Source organism: Pseudopodoces humilis, chromosome 5, assembly GCF_049639895.1.
Source record: "Pseudopodoces humilis isolate 2021_Gansu_Grassland_sample_001 chromosome 5, ASM4963989v1, whole genome shotgun sequence".
Classification (NCBI taxonomy): Eukaryota; Metazoa; Chordata; class Aves; order Passeriformes; family Paridae; genus Pseudopodoces; species Pseudopodoces humilis.
This window is the reverse complement of record NC_142204.1, coordinates 40,678,957-40,701,315: the sequence shown is the minus strand read 5'-3', so window position 1 is coordinate 40,701,315 and position 22,359 is coordinate 40,678,957. Positions and strand designations below refer to the sequence as shown.

General features: G+C 39.5%; 1 protein-coding gene across 1 annotated transcript in view; it reads left to right on the top strand.

The window, feature by feature from the left end:
• The window catches only part of RASSF3 (Ras association domain family member 3), a 52,828-nt gene extending 35,541 nt beyond the window's left edge, over window positions 1-17,287 (top strand). Inside the window, exons 2-5 of the mRNA XM_005519323.3 lie at window positions 11,088-11,195; window positions 12,634-12,901; window positions 13,944-14,059; window positions 14,416-17,287. Coding sequence (XP_005519380.1) covers window positions 11,088-11,195; window positions 12,634-12,901; window positions 13,944-14,059; window positions 14,416-14,565 — 642 coding nt within the window. The 3' untranslated portion in view covers window positions 14,566-17,287. The remainder of the gene's footprint in view (window positions 1-11,087; window positions 11,196-12,633; window positions 12,902-13,943; window positions 14,060-14,415) is intronic.
• Window positions 17,288-22,359: the final 5,072 nt, after the last annotated feature.

Here is a 22,359-nt window from a genome sequence, read left to right as displayed (position 1 = left end):
CAGTTTTTTCAATTTTTGAATTTTGAATTGAAAATTTTTCAATTTTGAATTTTTTTCACCTGTAAAAAGAAAAAAAAATGCCTTATTCGTCCTATTTAAGAAGAGAGCTTCCTGGATTTGTGGAGGTCATCTACAGCCTGGTAGTGATTTTGTTACTGGATGAGGAACTGTGACAGCTGACACTGGTTCCTCAGACAGCGGTAGCATCTAGCAGAGAAGCAGGCATAAAGCAGCCGTCTTTAAAATTCTCAGCATTGAAGGCAACTGAATTCATTTTTTAAGAAATTAATGTGTTGCATATATGTATTCTGGAAAACAAATTCATACTGAAACTGGGCAACAAATGTATTTTTGCAAAAAGAATTGAAACACAAGTTGGTGGCAGTTCGCAATTTTTGTAACGGTAATACTATGTTCTGCCTTTCTTTTTAGAGAATGTAGGAGTTTTGAAGAAACTTGTTCTTTTTTCAGTATCACTCTGCTTGCAACTGAACTGCTTGGTAGCCTTAAATATGTGTGTAAATCCAGGTGGTAGAAAAACAAGAGCTTGAAACCCCTCAGACGCAGGTTGTCATTACCATGCTCGTGAGTTTATTTAAGGCATAATCTTGCTGCCTCAATTGGTTGGTTTCCTCACAGTGGAGAGATCTGAGGATTGAGTACCATCTTATCAGTGCGATCTTGAGGTCACTAGGACATGGGCTTTGATGGGTGGTGGCATGGGGCTGGATGGCTGAGGTCCAGCAGCCAGCTGCCTTTACCCGTTTGTTCCCAACTAGGCCATGATTCTCTACTGCATCCATCATCCATCTCACAAGATGAGAGGAATAACTTACACTGGGGAGTTGCAGCTAAGAGTCCAAGAGTGGTTCAAGCCTTTTGTTTTCCTTCTTACTGGAACAGCAGTCAAATCTGAGCTCTGAAGTCTTGGTAAGTTCAAACTGCAATTCCAGTCAAATAGAATGAAGAAGAAAAAGAACTGAAAAGTTCCTGTTTGCTGCAGCCTTGAGATAATTGCCTAAGGGGTTCTGGTTTTTATTTTCCAACATTTGACCTCTTAAGGCTGGGGATTCAAAATAGAGGTGAAACCCTGTCATTAAGGTAAATGTAAATTTACCCTACAGTAGTACGTGGTCTCCTAGTTTGCCCCCATCCATTTTTGTCCTTGAATTTTTGCCACACTGGTTCAGGCAGTAGATGGTAAAGCGGATGATTATAGTATGCTGCTTTTGAAATGTCTTTTGGATACTATCTGATTTTTAATAAAGTGTAGTAATATAAAGGCTGTACAGAAGGCTACAGTCATTACAGTTTTAATTGTTAATGAAATGTGCCAGGTGATATGAATTTTCTGGAGTGTGAAAGAAGGAGGAAGTTTTTCATGCAGGCCAGACTGCAGGGGAACGTCCCTTTGCCTGCACTGTGAAATATCTAATTTGGATGTCTCTTTGAAGAGACTGGTTTTTAATATTTCTGTGGAAGCTGTATAGATACTTAATTGCACGAATTGCAGTGAGAAAGGTAGCGTTGGTGTAAAAATATTTCCTATGGACTTATTTCATGAAAACCTAACTTGTTTTGAAGTAGAGCTACAGTCAGTGTAAATTTTATTAGATTTTGTATGGAGATAGTTTTTAGCTCTGTTTTTTTTTGTGTACAGATATAAAGCAGCAGTTACACAAGTTGACTGCAAATGCATGTGTTGGTTTTATCGTGGTCGTATTTAACATACTAAGAAGATACTTCTGCTACTTTGGCTTAAAGGTTGTGTATATTACTGAACATACCAGTGATTGCTTCCAGGCTTGAGCATTCTCCCAGCCCGCCAAGGTTGTTATGAGCTTTTGAGGCCTTGCAAAAGCAGACTTATTTGAAAAACAGATAGTTGTACTTCCTTAATTTTGTGGGGGTCTGAGATATGTGTGTGGTAGAGGAGGGCATTTTCCCTTCACAAAAGTTTCAAATGTGAGCTCAAGCACCAGGTTGATAAAGACAGTAACAATAACTCTTTGAATTTGAAGAACTGTATGTTCTTCAAAGAACTACATCCTCCCCATGATCCTGGCATTTCTTTGAGAAGACCATTCATTTTTCTGAACATTTTTTCACTGTAGTGTTAATGATAAGGGAAGGCTGTCAGGGATGTTCTATATCTAAAGAGCCAATAGCTGATGTTTCCTAGATGAGAGTTGTCAGTGTGCATTTTTGAGGTTTGTGTTTTTTCTTTTAAGTGGAACAAATCCAAACAGAAATTACTTGGTTGGTGGGACTGTTGTGATCATGTGCAGGCTCACCATTTCTGTCTAACAACAGCTCTAGGGCTTGGGCTGGTTATGAAGCTGCTGTCTTTTCTCTATACAGGCAGGTTTTTGTCAGAAGGTTTTAAAAGTAATTTGGTGACACAATCTTAGAACTACCAAACCAAACACAGGAAGGGAATGTTGCTCTGAAGATAAAATAGTGTTTGACACACTTGGCAAAAGCTGGCACATCACCCAGCTTCTGCTGAGACAAGGCCCACAGCCGAGCTTGCTTCTGACTGGAAAGTGCTGGCAGTAAGCACAGGGAGAAGACTACGCCTTGGCCTGCCATGGGGCTCGCTTCCCCAGGAGTGTCTGGTTGGTTTCCACTGCCAGTTTTAAAGGAAAATGTAGATAGCTGGATTTGAAGACCTGTCATTGTAAACAATCTCTTCCTGCCTTCTGTTGGATGGAATATGGATGGATTCTCGTTGTATAGTTGTACGCAAATACTGTGGTATAATCATCCAGAGCCCTAATGTTACTTAGTTGTTTGATCTCTACTTGTATTAGTACCCTGGGCTTCAGACCACATTTAACCTTTAAGATACACTAGGTAGTTTTCAATACAATATCCTGTATAAGCTTGTTTCCTAATGGTCTTTTAAAAGCTTGATTTTGTTATACAGGTCACAGAGGCTGGTAATCCATTTTAGTTCATTAAACATCTTATGTGCTTAAATAGCCAGCAGTTAAAACACTTTCTGAAGAGGAGACCGGAAGGAAATGATTTACTGTCTGTGATATTTCTTACATCTAGTTTTACTGAAATTTGCAAAACTGAAACAGCTGTTAAATGTTACTTAAATAGTGTAATATATTTATTTAAAAGCATGTCATAGTATGGAGAGGAAAGAATGTACAAATCTGTGTAAAATCTGTTGTGTCTTTAGGGACAAAATCTAATGCTAAGCCTGAGTTGCTATTATTTGTACAGTTGGTTTTCACTTTAAACAGATGACTGCTTTTTTGAAACTGGGTTGCATGCCAGTAGTTAAAGTACAACCATGTAGGGTACGACAGGGTTTGTAACTACGGGTTTTCAGAGGTGAGGTCATGATGAACTTAAATGAAACTTAAGCAGCAATGTTAATGTCGCCAACAAATATATTCAGTTCTCGAGCCTTCCTTTCATGATGCCTGAATATGAACTGTGTTTATATTGCCTCTGTTTGAAGGAAAATAATTTGTTAAAAGGAATAAAGGGAAGTTACTTTTGTTTTGTTTCTCTGCTACTTAAAAATATTCACCGTATAAACATTTGAGTGTTTACATCAGAGGGGGCAGATGTAGTCATAATGTTTTACTTTGTCATTCATTGCTTTCATTAGCATGCCAGACCACATGGTGATACTTGGTAAAAACTGGAAATAGTCAGAAAGTAACAACTATTTATTAACTGTAATGCCTGTACCTCGTAAAATTATGATAAAATTATAAACTGTGGTGTTGCATGGGGGGGGATTTCTTTAACCACTATGGAAGGGAGACCACATTGCATCATGGATAAAAGTAGTCTTTGAAATAAAGTCAATGCTACAGGTCTACGAAAAATAGATTTTTCATAGACCTATAGCATACAGATTTATAAACAAAGAGCATCTAAGCTTTGGTGTGCCTATGTCACAAGTTCTGATGGAGGTCTGGTCCCCACATCCCATTTTTGTGCTTGGTCAGCCTGCTGTAAAATGATTGAGAGGATGGAGCAACTACCTTAGGAAAGACTAAGGAGTTCAAAGCTCCTCACTTTGGAGAAAGAATAAAGAAGGTATATGTGATTGTGGTTTACAAAATTACAAAAGTGATAGGTAAGCTGAGTGTGAAGCTTGGGTTTACCAGGTCCTGCCATATTAGGATTAAAGGGCACTCAGTGTTTTAACAGAAGTTGTCTTCTATCTTAATAGAAGATCAGCTAAAAGTGGATGTCAGTACCTTGTCACACTGCAGTCATGAATTTGTGGAACTTGCTTCCACAAGCAGAGTGGAAGTAGAGACAGGCAGTGTTGGCAGGTTCATAAAGGGCTTATGTATGTGCATAGGCACCAGGGCCATAAATGGACACCGAGCAGACTCGGAAGGGAGGTGCCCTCTGAATTCCTGCTTCCACACTTGTGGATGCCAGCAGAGAGGCTGCAAAAAAGTCTCTCGTGCTTGCTTGAAATAGCCTTTGTTTTTGCTGCTGTTGAAGGCAGAATATCCAGCTGGATGCCCTGTACACCTGACCTGAGAGGGTGCCACTTCTCTTGCTCTGTCAGGAGGACATTTGTGTGGGCTGCTCTTGAGCTCTCTCTTGACTGTCAGGATAATTGCTCAAGACTCAGCCAAACCTGCTTAGAAAAACAAAATCTTTACCTAAAAAAGAGACTGCTTCTTTGCCCTGTGTGCCACTGTTAGAACTGAATCTCCCTGACTGCAGAAAGCAAAAGGTACTACAGGAAGAAGAACCTCACCTTGTTCAGGAGGATGCAGACATTTCAAAATTCTGCTATGTGATAAGGTCAATGATTGGATATTAATGTTTCTTCCTGGCCACCCTGTCCCCAGCTCATCTTCTTCACACCTCTTTGGCCACTGGTGTGACTGGCTGTGACCAGTGTCTGCTTGGTGAGTCTCAGGGTTTCAGGTGAAGGAAGAGCACTTACCTGGAGTTCAGGCTTGCCCCAGGATAGAAGGAGGAATTACTGTCACTGGGAAAGCTGCTCTGCTCTCAGGAGAGTTAGGATGAGGGAGAAGTAAGATGCTTGTTTCAAAATAGTTTAATTGCAAGGTTTCAGTTTCTTTCCTGTAGGAGTGCTGACAGACTGTAGGAAAGAGTGTTCTTGCTTGTAGAAGGAGTAACAAATGAGATCAGAATTCCTTTATTTTGTTTCGTGTGTGCTCTGTTGGGCTTTTTTTGTTGTATAATAGCACTGTTAGTTAAATCCTTTCTTTAATGCAAATGTGATATACATAGGATGCACTAGCTGTAATTTTTATGACAAAACAAGACTTTTTTATTTTTTTTTTTTTTTAACCTAGATTAGGCTGGATTTCTCATTTTAAAACCTTCAGTGTTGTATTTCAAAAATTATTTCTGGCCACAGCAAGTTCATGACATCTTCATTCATATGACTGAATCATAGTCACTGTATGTGTGGGATTAATGTGAAACATGAGAACTGAGATTAGGGACTCATGTCTTAGAAGAATGCTTGAGTTCCCACAGGTCTTTGGTTCTCAGATTTGTCATAAAAATGCTTTATATATGTTTCTGGGTTAGGTTTAACCTTTTGTCCATTATATTTTCCTCTGCCTTTCGAGCTGAAATATTAAGAGGAGCCTCATTCCTCAAGAGATGCTAATTTCTTGAAGTTTTGTGAAAATAGTAGGTTGGATGGAAGAGAGAGAGAGACCCTCTTGTATCTCTCCATATATAGGAGGCAGCAGTAGCAGTTTAGATAAGCCAGGCATTTGACTCGAGGCAAAGATCCTGGGGATGCAGGCTTCATGGTTTTGGAGTTTTCTTTGTGAAATTTTTTCTCAGCCTTATCCCATAGCAGCCTGTAGCTGTTGAGTTTATTAGGGCTTTCTTACTGCATGCAGGACTAGGGTTTGGCAGCAACAGTGAGACTTAGACACCCATAAAGCATCCATAAACCACATCCTGATGTGATGTGATTCTTCTTTTTCAGGACCACAACTTGATTTGCAGTTCACTTTAATTCTAATTTGTGCTGTTTTTGTTATGTTTCTTGAGGATGCATGCTGAGCTCGTCTCAGTCAGGGCTTTGCACTCAGCATAAATGTTACAGAGAGTGCTGCTTCTCTAAACATCTGTGCTACAATAAATGAGATGAGCATGGGGGGTGCAGGCGATAAAGAAAAAACATTTTCTGCTCTTTCTTGTGAGGAAGCTCAACTGTGAAGAGGCATTGCATCATGAGCTCTAATGAAAGACCAGCTATTCCCCTTGGGAAAATGAAAGCACTTGCCTCATTTCCCTCTTACTGGCAGCTGTTGCTTAGGAATTTTATTTGAGAATGAAATGCTGCTTTGGTTGACCTGAGTAATGGCTCTAATACAAATGGCTGCCAATGGTGTGCACTGTAAGTGTTGTGAAGGACAGAATGATTTTCTTAAAAATTAATAGCTCAGACTAGAAAATTAGTGGTTTAGACCCAAATATATAATCTGTGTGAGTTCTGATGTATTCAACTGTCTCCTTGAGACTAGTTTTTATCTTTCCTATCTGGCTTGGTCTGAGGGAAGTAGCAGATCACATTAGCATCATGGAAAGGAAGGAGATCAGGAGCTCTGATGAGGAAAACACTTGATTGGGCTGGGAGGAAAAAGGGGTGCTGATGTGGGAGACATTACTGAGAGCATCATTTGGCTAAATGATGGAAGAGAACCTAGCTCAGCTTCTATTCTATATATGTGATTTTTTAAAAAAAAAAATATCATGGAAATGTTTGGCATGTGCATTGTTCTATAGAGAAAGTTAATTTTTTGAACACTAGCACCTAGAAGTGATACTGCTATGCCTGGCAACATCTAGGTTTTTGGCTGATGGAAGAAAACACAGTGTGAACAGCTCTGCTGGTTGTGCTTATACTTCACTCTGCTGCTGTTACATATGCAAGGATCTGTGGTTAGGAAACTCATCACCAGGCCTGACTTTTGAAGAAAGGCGGTTTCCCAATTCCCCACATACAGCTTTTGTGAGGTGTGTGCTGGGCATCTTGTAGGGAGTCAGATGAATCAGCTGCATCTGAATCAGCCCACAGATGAATTGTGTCGAAGCAGTGCACTGGCTTTGAGAAGCTGTGCCCATTCTCACCTCCAAAATGCTCTTGCTCCTTTGTTTAAAACGGCTGACTTTGGAGCTTTCCCTGAGCAGGTGTGGCTTCAACCAGTTGGTGGCCATTTCAAGAGTGTCAGAATCACATTGTAAAGCATGGTAGAGATGAATTAAGTACTGCTGTTGTATTGGATGACTAAAGGTCTTCATAGGTAATAAATTTATCTGCTGAGATAAAAAAGTGGAATTTGATCTGCTAGACCAGAAGCAGAGTTAGCAGGGGACAGCTTTTCTTTTAGTGGGTCCTGTTATGAAGGACCTACTATTTCCTGTGGGAAATGAGTTTGTCATGTCTTCCTCAACCCACCTAAGTATGCTAGTAAAAGAAGACTTACTTATTTTAACTTCTAACGTGGCTAGCAAAGCTGTATTGCAAAATTTAGGTGCCAGTGTATAGTGAGAGCAATTCAGCCCCAAAAAACTTGGGGAAAAAACCAGGAAAAAACCCTATACAACATCTTGTTAGCGTCTCTTTGCATGCTGGCTAAGTATAATTAAGAAAATTAAAAGCCACAGGTGCTTCAAATCTATGTGTTCTGCTTAATGGCACTCAGTGAGAGCAGCTGACACAGTGAATCATGGTGGGCTGAGGCTTTCTTGTTCATAATAAACCCAGTGAGTTGTTCCTTTGTTTGCTTTCTGTTGGCAGCAGTCATGTGGGATTTACTGTCTCTGCAGTTTGTGTGACAGCAGCATGATTTTCTGTGAGTCCTGGTGTGTTGCTAGTGAGGAGGTTTTCTTTGCTTGGTTGAAGTTGTACCCTGATGAATGAGTTGGAGTGTTCTGAGCTTTTTGTTTGGGTGCTGGATGGTATCACCAGATTAATTCATGATGAAGATCTTGGTCTTAGGTTTCCAGTGGCATCGAGTTATTTCCTCTCCTGGGACACATCTTCACTTTTCACTGTCTGTGGTCTTGATGGTGAAAGATAGAGGAGTAGGGTGAAAATGATGACTGAAGTAAATAGCATTCTGCCTCTTGTGTATAGTATTTTTATTGAATGATTCTGAGTCCATTTGTTTGTTTTAGTCCCAGTAGTCCTCTTTGTATTCAGTTCAGAGATTTGCTATGAACTGCATGCTATTGAAATTAATTGAGGCACAGGCTTTGGTTGTGTAGAAAATGAGTTAGAGGTGCATTTGTTGGCAGAACGCTCGCTACAGAAGGAGGTAATCCCCGCTTTTGCGTAAACACACAGATGTGTTTTTTGTGGGCTTAAGATTTGCCAAAATTGTCTGGCCTCTAGTGCCAGTACAAGAAGGCAGAAATTCCTGTGGTGTGTTCAAGTATGGAACCATGTTTAACTGATTTGAGGGAATGACAGCTGCCCCAGTGATGCCTTGTGGCCCACAGCTCTGTAGCAGTGCTGCACTTGAAGGCCGACTACAAGGGCATCACCAGGGCAAGTCTGTGGGAAATCAGCTGGGCGCTGGCCTTCAATGCTGTGATTGGATTTACTTGCCATGCCTGCTTCCATGGCAATCCCCAGGATTAGACTGATCTTGTGGGGTGGTGTCTTTTCTAACCAGATCAAATTTCTGTCATTTTGGGTGAACAGAAATGTATATCAAAACTCTCCTATGTGAAAATAGGAGAAAATTTCTTGCTATCTGTTCATACTTATTAATTCACCAAGGTTTTTTTCCTTGTCCTTTTTTTTTTCTTCTTAATAATGCATACAGATAATTTCCTAGCTGTCAGCCTTGTGAACTTTACCCTGTGTCATTGCCATTAAAGTTAATAGATTATTTTTGTCATCTACAGTTATTAAAAGTTGTTTTTGAGGAATTAGACCTTGAGGTGCACAGAAGCTAATGTGGAGTGGTTGTTTGTTTATTGCTTTTTTCTTAAAGGTTGATGTTTCAACATAGGAAAGGTGAGGTTTTTTTCCACTTTCCTAGTTAGTGTTTGTTGCTTGATTATAGTGGATATTGTGGGTGACTTCAGTAATCATGGTGACAGCTCCAACAGGGTAGGTACCTGCTTGAACAATCAGAAATTAATTAATAATAAGCATTAAAGCTGAGGTATCCAGTACTGGAATTTCAGTATCATTGTTAGTAGATTGGTAAGGTATGAATTCCACAATGTGGTTGTCTCTCAGGTAAGTCTTGGCTGGTGTCCATGTGAAGGAGTTTGTCTGCACTTACACTGACAGGGAGCATTGCAAATTAAAGATTGGGTTCTTGAAACGTGTCATATAGATATCAGATAGAGGCCTGCAGACTGTTTGCTGTCCCTTTAGTATCCATTTTTGTTCCTTTGGGCCTGCTTTGTTTGCACCCAGATAGAACGCTCTAAAGCTGAAAGAGCCTTTGGAGACATGAAGTGGGCAGTTCAAATGAAGCTGTGTCTTTATTATTTGGGGCAGTCTGGGGTAGAGGGAAGGTGAAAAACAGAAGAGCAAGAGGCTTCATTTCTCTAGGGAGAATAAAGACTTGAATTCTGAAAATGTTCAGCAATTCGGTATTTATAACATAGTATGTGGGGTCTGGCAACTGTGCAAATTGCTCCACAATCTTAGAACTGTGCTTAAGGAACTAATGGCAGAATTGTCTTTTACTGGTGTGCTCCCTTTTTGCCTCAGTTTCCTGATCTTGAAATAAGGGCATGTTCTCGGTGTTACGCAGGAAATCAGTATCTGACCCCAGGTCAGAATTCAAGGTTTCTGGCTTCAAGTTCTCCATTCAGACCACACCTTTCTTTTTATAGCTATGGGGAAAAAAGTCTGCTCCAGCATGTCATTTTGCGAGATGCCATATAGGAAAAGCAAAACTAAGCCTAGGAGAGCTAAAAATATTTGATTTTAAATTAGGAAACAGAAGAAGTTCAGCAGATTCTTTCTGGCAAGTGGAGCCTTACAATGCCACAGCAGATGTGCTCATCTTTGGGGTCATGTCTGGCAAACTGAAGTGCCTGCAAAGATGTGTGCTGAGTTGTACCGAGCGGTGTCCAATAGAGTGGGATGCAGGACAGGCCACTGAATACAGGGAAGTCCTTTCTCAGGATACACTACACTGGAATGTGTTTGTGAGGACAGATGGAACTGTGACTTGGTTTGTCTGTAGGGTGAATGTGTTCAGGTATTCTCTGAAAGCACTGAGGTTCTTCAAAGCTTCTCCCTTTTCTAATTGGAGCCTTAAATCATCAAAGCAGAGAGCTGAAACTCTTTCATACTATATATGGCATTTGTGCTAGTGGTAGAAACTGGAGTGTATTTATAACACTGGTTTGCTGCAGGAATACAGATTGGGAGCAAATGTTTGTTTGGAAAAAATCCAATTCCAGGGTCGTCTTTTACTGCCACACGTGAAATCCATAGCAATCTCATGAAAGCAACAGTTGAAAAATCTTAATAGGGCCTTGCCCATGATAAAAAAACCCCGTGCAATTGGTGTAACATAGTGTATGGAGAGTTATTTCTGATGGTTTATGTAGCAGGCGGTGTTCCTGTATGTAACATCCTGTCTGTCACATTGGAATGCAGGGATGCTGTGGTGTTGGCACACTCTGGGATTGTTTGGGTTACTTGTTAGGACGTACTGCTATTTTCAGATGTACTCCTTGTTTGTTCAAAAGTGCCTATTTGTGCCCCAAGTAATATTTAACGAAAATTTTAAGTGTTCTTAACAGGATGGCATGGTATTGACATAAGGAAATCAAGCCATAAAATGAGCTGAGCTGTTTTGCATATTGCTGCAAAATATCTGAAGGAAAACAGTTGGTAGCAAAAGGGCACAAGTGTCTTTGGGTGTGTTGATTTAACCAGCTCCCTTCAGTCCAAGTGTTCTGTTTGGTTTGCTTAATGTGTTAATCCTTTATGTTGCTGTACAGCTAATTACTGTTATGTTGAGCCTCTGTGGAATAATTACCATTTGGACTAAGAATGTTTGTATCCAGAATCATAAAATGACTGATTTTTTAAAACTGCTATCTTGTTTTTGAAGGATGTTCAGAAGGAGAGAGAACCTCATGTTTATCTCAGCAAAGAAGAAGTTAAAGAAAAGATACAAAGCTATAATTCATGTGTCACTGATAAATTAAAGATGACCTTGGTAAGTTTTGCATAGAATTCCTGTAATTTTTAATGCAAGCAGATGAATTGTAACTTTGTAGTGCATTGTGAATTGTTTTATTCTCAGCATCTTATGAAACTGTCTCTGTTTTAATTATTTTCTAAGAGACTTTTCCTTAGATTGGCAAATTAAATCCTATGTCTGAAATGCTTTTTATCTCCGTAACTCTTTTACACGAATCAAAACAAAGTATTGTAAAAACAAACTGATGTAATTTGAAATGTGTTTAAAGTAAACTGTCAGCTGACACTGAGGTACATTTGTCAGAATTTTCTGACAAATTCTGAAAACACTAAGATGGTAAAAATGAAGGTATATTTTTCTTGTTTCTGCTGATAAATTTTTGACAGGTTTCTTTGATAAGGGTTCTCTAGCAGTGATAAAAGTTAAAACACGCAATATTTATTATAGGAGACTTAACTTTCAGAGTAGTCATACAGGTTTTCATCATGAAGAGACTTTCTTCCCGCAAAAACATAGACAATACAAACTGAAATACCTAAGAGTTCTCATTTCCAAGGATTGTGAACCAGGTCTAATAATCAGTTCAGTCTCCTCAAAAGCATACTAACAAAATTCACATCTATCCGCTTAGCAAGCTGTTACTCAGTTGTTATGCCGTCCAGATTTTCTAATACATTACATATTCCTGTGGGTGCATATGGAAATTTTGAAATTCCATTGTATCCTAAACCATATAAGTATGACTGTGTGCTAAAAAGATCTTTGTTATGTGTTTGCATGTGGATCAGAACTTCCTATGCCTAAACCCAGATTGATAGAAGTTTTCTAGCTTAGTAAGGTTTGATTGGCTTTACTATTTTGTCTTTCAGAAGCAACTGAAATAAACAATTTCAGATGTTAATCGGATTGGCATTTATTCTGGGGTTTTGTCTGGGTTTTTGTGGGCATTTTTTTGTGGTTGCTTGGTTTTGGTTTCTTCGGTTGGTTGCGTTTTCTCTTAACATGATTTAACCATCTAAGTGCCTCAGACTAAGTTGACAAAGACAGCTAAAATGTGGGAGATAATTCCTGTATTTCTGTATTAAATCTGTTGCTAAAGATGGGTGTTAGTCATCTTTTTCTCTTCATAGTTCTCTCCTAAAGTGAAAACATACCTCTGGTACGTTACACTTTTTGTTTGGTGAGGTCCTAATATACTTAGAATTCAACAGTTGTTATTAAGAAAAAATTAATATTCAGTAGTTATTAATAAGAGAAAATAATATTCAGAAGATATACCAGAAAGAATAACTGTCTGAATTACCAAAACAATACTTTTCCTGTGAGATGTCATGTATTGCAGTGGTACTGAAATAGTGTTCACTGTGAGCATTTTCATGTGTCTGCTTCACTGCTGTGTCACAGCTGGTCACTGCTGACAATTTCAACAGTTCAGGCCTTTCCTTCATTGCAGAATGCGAATGGGGTTTACACTGGCTTCATCAAAGTCCAGATGGAACTATGCAGACCCATCACTGTGCAGTCCTCCCAGAGCCAGGGGAGGTGTGCTCCCAGCAATCAGGAAACTGCTTTTTACTTGCCGGATGGCTGCGTGAACACCCTTCACATCAGCAGCACCAACACCGTTCGTGAAGTTATCGAGGCCTTGCTCAAGAAGTTCTTTGTGGCCGATAACCCTGCGAAGTTTGCACTTTATAAACGCTGTCACAAGGAAGATCAAGGTATAAGCTGAGCTTGTGGCGTTTTGGTAGTGGAAGGGTTTGGGGAGGGAGCTGTGCTATAGTAATACTTGAAATAAGCCATGTGGAAGAACTCAGATAAATGGGGGTGACAATCTTCCTACCTCATCTTTTTTTCCTTATGTAAAGTTATGGTAAGACAGTAAAAGACTGGGAGTGTTTTGGGATAATTCATCCAAGACCAAGTCACCTGCTAAAACATTACACAGATCTCCTGTGCTTTGCAGTCCATTTTAATTTATTTTATTCCCTTATCAGACCCTGAATTCCAGCTGCCCTGATACACTGCAGAGTTGTGAGATTAAGTTACAGGTTTTTAAAAAGATAAGCCATGGTGTCTGTGATGCATGAGGTCCTGGCACTGGCAGACCACTCGAGGTGACAACCACGGGCACGTGTTGTGCTCACGTGTGTTAGTGCACGTGGCTGTCCCTGGGCACTGGCTGCTGTTAGTTTGTTGTAAGTTGTGATGGAGATATCAGAAGATGGAAAAGGGGTTTTGTCGGGAAAGGTGCCTATTTTGCCAGTGTTGTGTTCTTGTACTTAAAATCCACCTTTGTTATGTGGACATTGAGAGCAATTTCAGTAGTTCAGATGTTTCTGGCTGTCAGGCAGGCAGAGTTGTCTTTTAGATTTCGTGTTTGAAATTTTAAGTGGAGAAGGTATCAAAACTGTGATACACAGCTCTGATGACGTAAATGCTCAGGCAGAGCAACAGATCTGTGTGCTGTATTCTTTTGTTGTGGGTTGTTTTTCCTCCCCAGCCCTGCATGTACTGTGTTGGCTGGAGGCCATTTCATGCCTGTGCAAATGCAGTGTTGCACTGTCACCACCAGTCACCTGCTCAGCTCCTTCCTAAAACTCACTGCTTGAAGCCAGTATGTAGACTGCTAGATAAACAGTGTGTAAATTTTGGCAATACATGCATCTTTCTGAAATGTTTTAGCATTAGCTAGCCTTTGTCATTCCAGGTGTTTGAAACGTTGGTAAAGATAATAATTACTGTGGTTTCCTTCTCCTGCAGTTTATACATGCAAGCTGTCAGACAGAGAACATCCCCTCTACCTGCGCTTGGTGGCAGGCCCCAAAACAGAAATGCTCAGTTTTGTTCTACGTGAGCATGAAACTGGAGAAGTCATGGTACGTCACACCCTCCTGGGTCAGTGTTTGTGTAACTTCATGGATGAGTGGGCTTCTGTTTGAGCTGTGCTGACCAGACAGTTCATTTTTTGGAAGCAGACTCTTTTCCTCTGTTAATTTCCTTTGTGCCTTTTGTAAACATTTCGTTTGTGGTTGGGTTGACCTGTTGTTGCTTGCAGAAGAAAAAAACAATTGAAAAGAATAAAGTATTTTCAGATGCCCTAAGATTTTCAAGGAAATTGCCCGATACTGTTGAAAATTGTCTGCGGTATCTCTGTTTGGAGATACTGTAGATATAAAAGATTTATGAATTTTCTGTTTATCTCATCCATTCTTTGCTCTCTCTGTCTTTCCAGTGGGAAGCTTTTAGTATTCCTGAACTGCAAAACTTCTTGCGCATACTGGACAAAGAAGAAAACGACCAACTGCAGGTCTTGAAGAACCGCTACGCAGCTTACAGGGGCAAACTTGAAGAAGCCCTTCGTGGGGTGCTGAAACCTGGTTAAAAGGGGGCCAAAGGACACTCAGGAAAATGCGCACTACCAAATGTCAGTAGAGCATGCCAAACCCAACGTACAAAGAGCAGCAGAGAGTAGTTTTCTTTATTCAGAAGACTGTTTTGTGATGCCAGGGTAGACTTAGTTCCATAAGCCAGGTCACTTAGCATCTTGCACCCGCAAGTAAGGGATTCTGCATGTTTGTACATCAGTTTGCAACCCTCTGTGTGCCTAGAGCGTTTCCCAAGTTATCTTGGTGCAAGCTGTGAAACTGTAAGCGATTTCCTAGGATGCTATGAAACAATACCTTTTATTTTTTCTTCTTTGCTTAATGGTATCTTTACAAATAAGGATGTGCAAATTGATGAGTTAAAAAAATATTATTAAAGCCATTTGGACGAGAATTAGTTGGAGCACTATCTTAGAGATGAAATTGATTTGCACTACCTTTCTGTTTTCGAATAGTTACTGTATAATTTGTGAGAGAACTGTTATAGGTGGAAAGCTTATGAGATCTTGTGGTCTGTACTGTGAAATTTGTGGAGGGCTTTTAAGTGGTCTTTGTGAAGAAGGTAAAGAGAAAGTTGAAAAGAAAGTAAGAGTTGGGGGAGAAGAACTCTAACAGCTGACAGAGGAGGTTTTAAATGAAAATAGTATTTACACAGAGGAAAGTTGAAATACTAATTCTACAAGGTTATAGTTTTAGTATGTTATAATATTGTGAATAAGTTTTATGGTTTTTAACTGCGTAAATCCACACTGGAAATGAAATAAAGATAATAGAAATAGTGGGAAGGAACGAGAAGCAAAAGCTAAGTAAGAATGGAAATGGAGCTGCACATACAGGTCCCTTTTGGAGAAGCTGATTCCATAAAGGCATAGTCAGGGTTTGAAAAGTGTGGTAAACTTAAAAAGCTGCTTACTTGAATTCTGGAAAGTGGTCCATGTCTCAGATAACTCTGTGAGAAATACCTGTCTAGCAAGAGTGCAGACATAAGCTACAACTACAGATTCATTTGGTCTTTATTGTAAATCAGGTCTTTCCTCTGGCTCAGTGATCCATTTTTAGGCTGGATAATCTTGAATTACCATATCTGAAAGACAGAAATAGCTTCCTCTGCTTCTTTCTTTGTTAAAGGCTCAGTCTGGCAAAGAAAGTAGAATTTCTTACTCACATTTCCAGCTCAGCAGAACATTAACATTTATTGTCTGTGTTGGTGACAGCATAGTAACTCTTAATAATTCAAAAGGTTTTTTCCTTATGGTTTTTAAACTCCTCATTGAAAAACTGATTACCAAATTCTGCAAACTGCTGATTTACTTGATTTAAAAGTAGGAAAAATGTAGCAAGAAAACATTTTACTTTAGTGTAAATATAGTTGTTGTTCTTTCAGAGTTATTTATCTAAAAATAAAAAGCTTGTTCAAAAGAAACCAAAGAAGTGGGTGTGCAATAGAAGCATGGAAGCAGGAGGCAGATTTGAGTGACTGATACTGTAGTCATTATCATGCCAGAGAGGAAATGAGTTATGTACTGGGGTTTTGGGGTAGTGGAGGAGTGCTAAGGATTGAAGAGCAGCAGAAGTTGTGGTGGGGTTTTTTCCCCTCTGTTCTTAATGTGTTCGTTTTAAATTCCCAAGGAATTGTTAAAGCTTTGGTGACATCTAATGGATACTGTGTGAAACTCCAAGATGCTTCTGTTCTTCCCCTTAATTTTACGTAATTGTGCCTTTGTTTCCTTTCCTTAGTAAGATTCTTTTTAAAACTCTTCACAAGTTTTTTAGGTAAAAAGAATTTGCAAGATTATGAGACAATCATAATGTTTTAAAGAGTTAAGAGAAATTAAGAGTAGGACTAACTATAAAATATATCTAAGGCATATCTTGTTTGTTTTTTTAATTTCACATGTAACATTGTAGTGCATGTGTGAGTTAGTAACATTATCCTCAAGTGAGACACTTTATAATGGTTCAGGGAATGCTTTTGTGTTTGTTACAATTTGTTTTTCTAGGAATGCAGCAGCATGTTGGTGGGTATTCTGTTAACATCTTAAATTATGTTTCTGCCCATAGATGTGTAAGCATTGCATAATCACTGTCAATATTGAACCATTTGTTGCTCAGATTTAAACACTGTTTGAGTTTTAAAGTTGAGTATAAAAATATGTGAATTTTGGTTTTACTTGAACTAAACTATAAGTCTTTTTAAGTAGGCACATCTGCATTTACTTCAGCCAAAAACCTCAATCAGTGTTGTATGCACTATGAGTCTTGATTTGGGGTGAAGGGGAAGGGGGTGGGGGACCAAAATAAACTTTAATTTTTATTTTGTCTTAGTCCACAGTTAATTATTGTAAGATGTCATGTGTGGAGTTAACTTTCTCTTTTTTTGTTCTACACACTGGCAGTTACAGCAGCTTTAATTTAAAAGAAATGGTTGTGCCTGGTCAGTTTTATCTTTTTTTAATTTTAGCATCAGATTGAACTGTCAAAGCTTTTGTTGCAAAACTGTTTTCTTGTCATTATATGATGGTACCAGAATGACTAAAGGATGAGGGAGGGGGAATGCAGGGAAACATTAAAATGTATGTCTTTAAATACAAACATTTAAACTATTTATAATTTTAACAAGCTTAGTTTTATTTTTGTAGGGAAGTTTTTATTCCCCTTAAAGTTATTACTGAAATGGCAAAAAAAGTGATGGTTCCATTATTAAAGTTGAAGTTGGCAATACTTGGTTACATGACATGTGTTTGGTTTTTCCTTTACTTGACGATGGTGTGATCACATTGAGGCCGAATGGATTTCCCTGTAAAGCAGCAATGAGTCCTGTCAGGCAGACACAGCTGGCCTTTAGCATAAATTTAGGTTTGTCTGGGAGAGAGGGAGGGAGCTGAGGGTTGTGGGGCTCACAGAGCTGACTCCTCTGTAGGGGGAGAAAGTGGTGCTGGGTGGGGCAGCCAGCAAGTGGTTTCCTTTCTGTTAAAAAACATCTTGAAGAAACAAGGCTAATATACCAAGGCTGGAGGTGATACCACAGGCCTCCCCAAGAAATGCTTTTCACTCCTTTTTATCTTTAATGGCTTTTTAGTGGTTTTCTTTGGTAACATCCATGTTTAATTTCCCAGTTCCTTATTCTGTGTTTCATAGAAGTGGTGTATTCCTCCCTGATGGAACTGGTAGAAGGGAGCTGCTGAGCTGTTTGCTTTGGTCTCTTCCCTGGGCACCGTGGCCCTGCAGCAGAGGAGATGGCAGTGGCTTAGCCAGTGCTTTGAAGGCTGGTTTATGTGAGACCTCACAGTTTGGTGTGTGCAACAGGCCCATCACAACTGTGTGTGCATTTGGTAAGGCCTGCAAATGGCAAATACTTCAGCGCTCAGCCAGGGTGGGATGGATAAAAGCCTTAAAGAGCTGCTGACCACAAGTCTGTGTGCTCTGCCTGTGGCAGAAATACACAGAAATACAGAAATACACAGAAATACAGAAATACAAGTCAGCAGAAGAAATCTCGTGTGTTTTGGCTGGATCAGGGGCAGAATCACCCATCTGGAGACTGACGAGTTCAGTGCGGAGGCAGAGCGGGACTACAGCACTGTGTGTGGAAGCAGTTGGGCCACTCCTCTCCATGGCAGGGATCGACAGATTGTCAGTCTGCTTTGGCTTCCTGCAGGCTGAAATTTTAGCACTGGGATTTTTGAACATTTGCAAAAAAACCCGCCAGACTCCATTCCTTTCCTGCCCTCCTCCTGTATGTGTGTAAGTACAGAGTGGTGTTCCTTCCTTCCCAAGTTCCCAGTGTGGGGATTTCCAGCTGCAGTCCCTACAAGTTCTGTCTTCACTTTTTGCCATCTCCCACTAATCTAGAACCATTCAGGTACATTTTCTTCCTTCATTTTAATGTTCAATAGCATGTTTGTGTTTGTTGGGAAATAACTGTGCTTTCAAAATTTCTCCTACACTTTTCATCTTGCAGGAGAGTATAAATTACGCTATTTAAGTTGATATGCAGGAGAAATAGTTTCTTCTACAAAACTGGAAAATAGAAACACTTTTTTTTAATAAGTGAATTTTGAGTGAAACAATGCTGACTAGTGAAGTACTCATACATTCCCAGAGGGAGATTTGTTAATACACCTGAGACTGATGATAATGAATCAAACTGTCTAGGATTATGGCAATTTTGTGCTTGTATTCATTTTAGAAAATAAAAACTCATAAAAGGCTGTACACTTTCAGCTTGGGCCTGAAATCTTCACAGAATCCTTAATTTAGTCTGAAGTGCCAGTTTTAACAAATTGTTTTAAAAAAAAAAGATAATACCTTGTTACTAGTATGTCTGGAATAAAGTCCAGAGAATCAAGTCCTTTATATCTCTGGAATAAAGTCCTATTACTTCAACTAACTTTCTAGTCCAATGTTATCTTGTTTCTTACACTTACTTGAAAATTAATTTGGTGCCATTTTGAGACTTCATCTCCTGCCTTAGTTTGATCAAGTGAATAAAACGCTGCAGATGATCCTTACAGGACAACTGAAAGGTTCAGGGTCTCTCACTGTTGATGATGAAGGGAAGTGGATGACTTCCAAATGGGCAAAGTTAGGCATCTGCTACATGTGCTCAGTCAGGAAAAGCAGGGACTGTGGTGAAAATTTAAGCCAGATAAGAGGAGACATACTGTGAACTCTAAATCTGTTCAGAACACAGGTTTAGTGTTGTCAACTGAGGACTTACCCATTCTGGAGGAATTATTTTCCTCTTGATGAGTAAGTGGGTAAAAGAGATTGCTGCAGTAGCCAGGAAGGAGAAGTAGGCAACAGCTGGGTCAGAGCAGTGTGAGCCAAGCACTTCAGACAGCGAGTCTGGCTGCTGGCACTCATTCTGTGGTATTTTTCAAGGAAGTACTGCAAAGGCCAGGACATCTTTGTCTGAAAAGCACTTTTCTTGTGTTGTATGCTGGCAAGGTGAGAGGTAATTCTGGATTGTTCTTGTTTGCCCTTGCGCAAGCTGAAATTCAAAGTGTTTTCAGTTTCAGCAGCGTAGGCCTGAAAGGGACCCAGCCCAACACCCTGCACTGAGGCACCCAGTACTAACAAATGGCTTCTCAAGCCATTTCTTTCCTTCCTTTCCTCAAAGGTGGTTTTAAAAAATTCTTCTTATTGCACTTTCTGTTCTCTACCTTTCCCTCTACAACTTCTGGAAAGAGCAGTATTCACAACTGGAATTTTAAAGAGTTTTTTTTTAAATCCAAGGATTAATCCTGCAATTGCCAAATTTAACTTTTTATGATGGTGTATGAAGTACTAACTTGTTTCTGTCTTTGAGTGCATTTTCCATATGAATGAGACTGGATATTACAGATAAGGTTCTGTTTTGCCTTCACTTTTCCACACATACCCATGAGAGAAGTAGAGTGCAAAACTCCTTTCACTAACTCTGTAAACTTAAATATAGCATTGTGGCCTCACACATAGCATGAGAGAAAATAGCAGTACAAGTCTAAGATTTCTCTCTTTAAATACAAGATCTGGAATGTGATCAGAAATTTCAGCTGTTTCCAGCGTGGCTCAGAAGGAATTAGAATGCCAGTATATTTTACAGCAGCGAAGTTCAGTCTCTTGTTTTTTTTTCCTAGACAAAGTTGTACCAGAATAATGGCTCTGAAGCTCTCCCTTCAGATACAACAGGTGCTTTCTGTATGCCGGTAATCCTAGACAGTTCTTTTAATCTACACTTGTCAGCTGATACTTTCAGAATCTGCCCTCTTTGCTCCTAACATTTTTCCATAGGTGTGAGTAAGCAGATGTTAGACACTTCTGTATTTTTATCTGCTCTGGTTTGTCTCATGAGCACTCAGAACTTTGGGTGGGTTTTTTAGAAATACTGGCACAGAAAGGCAGCATAACTTGCACAGAGTATCTTTTAACACCTGTCACCAAGTGACAGCACTCATTTTTAAATGTAAATAAGGCTGAATGAAAATGCAGGTCACATGGAAAGAACACAGTATCTACCTTAGTTCAACCTGTGTAAATAAAAGATGTATCAGAGGAATGTTTCCAGGAAGTTAACAGACTTTACAATACAGGTGTATTTCATTGAACAGTAGGTCTAGGATTGGTCATGTGCAGAGTGCTGCTTCAGAGCCTGGAGCAGAAGGACACTGTTTTCTAAAGCTGGGGCTTAATTGCTGCTGGTTGTTTTTTCTTTAATACTCTGCAGAGAAGCTTTTGAAGTTACTATACAATTTCAAAATACTTCAAACACTTCTGTGAGGTTTTGCCTTGTTTGAACACTTCAAAAGCAGAGGAGAACAACTAAGTATCTAGTAAAAAACGTGGTTAGTCCTGTAGTGTAAGACTTAGATGTTTTTGGTATTATTTTAAAACATCACAGCTCAAACAAAACCACAACACACTTTTTTCTTTGCTTAAGATTTTCATGTTGCAGAAGGGCTACATTCTTGGTTTGGATCAGTCATTGTAATCATTTCCTTTCATCTACTGCCCATTTCAGTTAGCTGATAATGTGGCAGAAGCCTCAGGACAAAGGTAGATCATGTGAGCTCTGCTGCTGCCATCACTGATTTTTATCAAGTCTGAGAATATCCCCATGAATCTTTAGTCTCATTCTTAATGCCTTTGCTGTCAACCTATAGGAATCTACAAAGGCATTCTTGCCAAGCAAGAGTCATGGAGCTGGCTTTTCCCTAAGACTTGCACAGGAAAAATGAGGAAGTGGGTGATTCAGTTGAGTTCTGTCAAATTTCTCTTATTCCTGTCTTTAGAAAATGGGTGGATTTGGGCAGCTGGAATAAGTTCAAACAACTTCAACACCTTGAGAAAGCAGATTACTTTGAGATTTGTGAGCAATTTCCATACCACAGCTTTGAATACAGTCCAGTGGATATTATCAAAATACTGACATCTGCATCTGGAAAGCAATATATTAACACTGCCCTTTCTTTCTAATCATGGAATTCCCCTGCCCCACCCCTTGAATGAAGTACTAAGGCTGTGTATTTCTTTTATTTAAAATAGGTGATTCCTTGAGCTTTGTTACAGCAATTCTCTTCACAAACCTGGCTTGCTCTTAGAAATTAATGGCAAGGAGATGTGGTAAGCTTCCATGACCCTGCTGTCACTTGGGCTGTCAGTGATGGGAATGTCTAAGTAAGACAGACCTGCCCTTTCTTGTGGTGCTACAGTAAACTTTATAGTTTTCATAAACTGGAACATCAAAAGAAAGAAAGCAATGTTGCAGGCAGCCATTAAATACTTTTGTCTGCTTAATGGAACCTACCTCCTCGCTGAAGGAGAAATGACACTGATACCACACGGTTAAGCAGAAATACAAATAAAATGCAGAAATACATGTTTTAATAACTTGTGGAAGCCTCAAACTTAAATAGGTTAAAGGTGTACCAAGTCACCTTCTATAAAGTTCAGGAAATTTATCTAGTATTTTTAAACAGAATCATCCAAGAAATTCAGCTCTGTAACAGGGATTGAGTTGAATAAGTAGCATGTATCTTATTGTTGGTCAGAGTTCCCATTTTGGAAAAAGCCTCACATGAGATTTTGTTCTGCTTCTTTCCTGGCATAGAACATATTGGTCTTAATTATGAACAGCAGTTTCTCCATTGTGTTTTCTGTTTTCCATCTATTGAACTACACCAGTTTCCAAGGAAATGCAAGCCAAGTACAGGTTGCACTTCAATTTGTTCCCTCACCTCAGGCTTTCTTCCTGCTGCAAAGTAGTCAGGTGGTGTCCTGCTAGACAGGAATAATCTAGTAAGATTCCCTGT